The sequence below is a fragment of the Vombatus ursinus genome, unplaced genomic scaffold (genome assembly GCF_900497805.2).
Source record: "Vombatus ursinus unplaced genomic scaffold, bare-nosed wombat genome assembly UNPS02005286.1, whole genome shotgun sequence".
NCBI lineage: Eukaryota > Metazoa > Chordata > Mammalia > Diprotodontia > Vombatidae > Vombatus > Vombatus ursinus.
Genome location: NW_020945064.1, coordinates 15,923,014 through 15,925,551, shown reverse-complemented (window position 1 = coordinate 15,925,551; position 2,538 = coordinate 15,923,014). Strand labels below are relative to the sequence as shown.

General features: G+C 50.3%; 1 protein-coding gene across 1 annotated transcript in view; it reads right to left on the bottom strand.

The window, feature by feature from the left end:
• Positions 1–804: 804 nt before the first annotated feature.
• CENPT (centromere protein T) overlaps positions 805–2,538 on the bottom strand; it is a 7,844-nt gene continuing 6,110 nt past the window's right edge. Inside the window, exons 11-14 of the mRNA XM_027846392.1 lie at positions 1,927–1,987; positions 1,564–1,813; positions 1,272–1,376; positions 805–1,066 (exon numbers count right to left, since the gene is read on the bottom strand). Coding sequence (XP_027702193.1) covers positions 943–1,066; positions 1,272–1,376; positions 1,564–1,813; positions 1,927–1,987 — 540 coding nt within the window. The 3' untranslated portion in view covers positions 805–942. The remainder of the gene's footprint in view (positions 1,067–1,271; positions 1,377–1,563; positions 1,814–1,926; positions 1,988–2,538) is intronic.

The window sequence follows — 2,538 nt, the reverse complement described above, 5'->3', positions numbered from 1 at the left end:
TTTTGGAAACAAATATATCATTTTTAAGAATTTGCGTTCTATGCCTGAGTGTGGCGTGCACAAGGAGGAGAGGTGAAAGAAATAAGGGTGACTGCAAGGAAAACCAAGTTTCCAACATGGGAATCAGCAAGAAAAGTACCTGGAGACCTGGACTTGAAGTCTAAAAGAGCTGGGTCTGAATCTTGGCTCAGGTCAACAATTCAACATGCACCTTCTTACTATGGGCCATGCCCTAGATCCTGGCTGGGGAGACAGCAACAGGAATCATAGTCCCCACCCTCACAGTTCCTCAACTTATTAGGGGATACACCATGTGTAGATAGAAGGATGTTGGAGCAAAGGAAAGCTCCCAGAGAGACAGGGACAGAGCACACTCCTTACACCCAGAATCACCTGGAAGAACACAGAGATAGGAGATGGCCAATCAAAAACCCAAATAGCTGCTTGCTGGGGTTTGAGCCAGAGGGCAGAGCACTTCAGATGCCAGGACCAAGAGGATGTGATTTCTTATGTATGCAAGAGGGAGCCCCTGAAGGTTTTAGGGCAGAGGAATGATGGTGGAGGCAAGGAGACCAGGTAGAAGGCCTGCCCATGGGCAGGAGGCCAGCAGAGAGGCTGGACTGGCTGACCACTAAGCTCTGAGTCTTGAGGTTCTACAATTGTGCTGCTTAATCATCCTCCCCAACTTCTGCATGCCTCTGCCCAGACTGAAAAAGAATGAGAACCCCGTGGGGGGGGAGGGGAAAGGTTGGCTTCTGCTTTTGGCCCCCAACTCAGCCACACCACCATCTTTTTAAAGTGGCTTTATCACATTTTATTGACACTGACAGTAGTATGTGAAGAGTCCACTCCTAGAAAGGCCTTACGTGAAGGCCTCCAAGGAGCCTCAGCTTCAGGCTCCTGCTCACCTCTCTACTTAGAGAAGCTGGGGCGGCAGCGTCCCTACCCAGCAGGGAAGACAGAATTGCCACTGGCTGCACAGGGGATGAGCAGCCTCCGGTACTCCAAGGGCAGGAATCTCTCCACAAGCACGTAGAGGGAAATATCATCAGTCACCAGGCCCTGCCTAGAGGGGGGAAAGTGGAAGGAGAAAAAGAAGAGAATGGTCATATCATACTTAAGGGATTCCCCTGAAATTTCAGCACCAGACCCTCTCCCTGGAGGAGGCTCCTCCTAACCCTTCCCTACCTCTGTCCTCCACCCCCATCCCAGCCCTGGTATTCCTGAAGCTGGGTGACAGGCAGAAAAGACTCAGGTTCAGGCCTACTCACCGCCTCATCAACAGCTCCAAGTCAGCCAACAACACGGTTTTTCGGCCTGCATGGTGGGCAAAGGTCTCTAGGTCATCACAAAGGGTCCTGAAATACTGGTTCAAGCTACAATAAGGGAGGGTAAGGCAAGAGTTAGGAGCCCAGAAACACAAAGTCAGAGCCCAGCATCCTACACTGGGCAGTAGGTCTGTAAGCTGGACACCCACAAATATGCACGTCTCCATTCCCAGGTGTGGGGGAAAAGAATAAAAAAGGTGACCTAGGGCCCTGACCATTGCCAACAACAGCTCACCACTTCATCAGGGTCTGAGAGGCTGACTTCTCCATAGGAATTTTGGCATAGAAGCTGAAGGCTTTGCAATAATTGTTCAAGCCAACTTTGTCTGGATCACGGGGTTGCCTAGGGCCTGGGGCACGGCGCTTGGGAGCACGTTTGGCCTGGGTAGGCTTGGAGGGCAACCTAGGAATCAGGAATAGCACAAACAAGATGGCTCCACCAACCTGGCAGGAACCTGGCAGGACAAGAGCACAAGGGTCCAACCCTAGCTCCTAATTCCCTGCTTGAATTTCTGTGGCACTTCCATCATAATATTGCTGTCAGGTAAGTTGCATAAGTACTGAATAGGGCCTAGGCCACAAGGAACTAGACACTCACCATGTCTCTGCTCGTCGGCTGGCAGTCCTTTAGGAGATGGCCCCAAACTACATCTCCAGCTCTATTTTTCACAATTTCCACACACACAGCCTTGCTTCAGCTAAGCTGGACCACTCAAGATGGGCCACCCTGCTCTCACTGCATCTCCCAACTGCTAAAGTCCAGGCCTCCTCCAGAAAGCCTTTAATCTCTCTGTCTTCTGAGACTTCCCTAACCTTCTAGAGGGGTAGCTCCTGTTCACATTTGCATATCTTATACAGCAGCTTTGTACCTGTTAGGTATTTAGGAACAAAATCTCTCAACATCCAGAACCAGGCTTGTGTTGGGGAAAGCCCTGAATACCTGAAGAGCTCATCACCCTCCCCTTGACAGGACCAAGCAGTTCATATCTCTAAGGCCCAACAGAAACCTGACCAAGGGATTTCCCCCTCCAAGTACAGTCTACCTAAGGTAAATTACAAAAGAAATAAAAAGGGTGGGCTTCAGAGACATTCTATGCCTCTGAAACCCTTCAGGGTTCAAGGACAAGAGGCCAGAGGCCCTGAACAGCTGTAGGAAAACAGGTATAAATACCACTGTCACTGAGACTGAACCACAGACTAGGGATGGTAA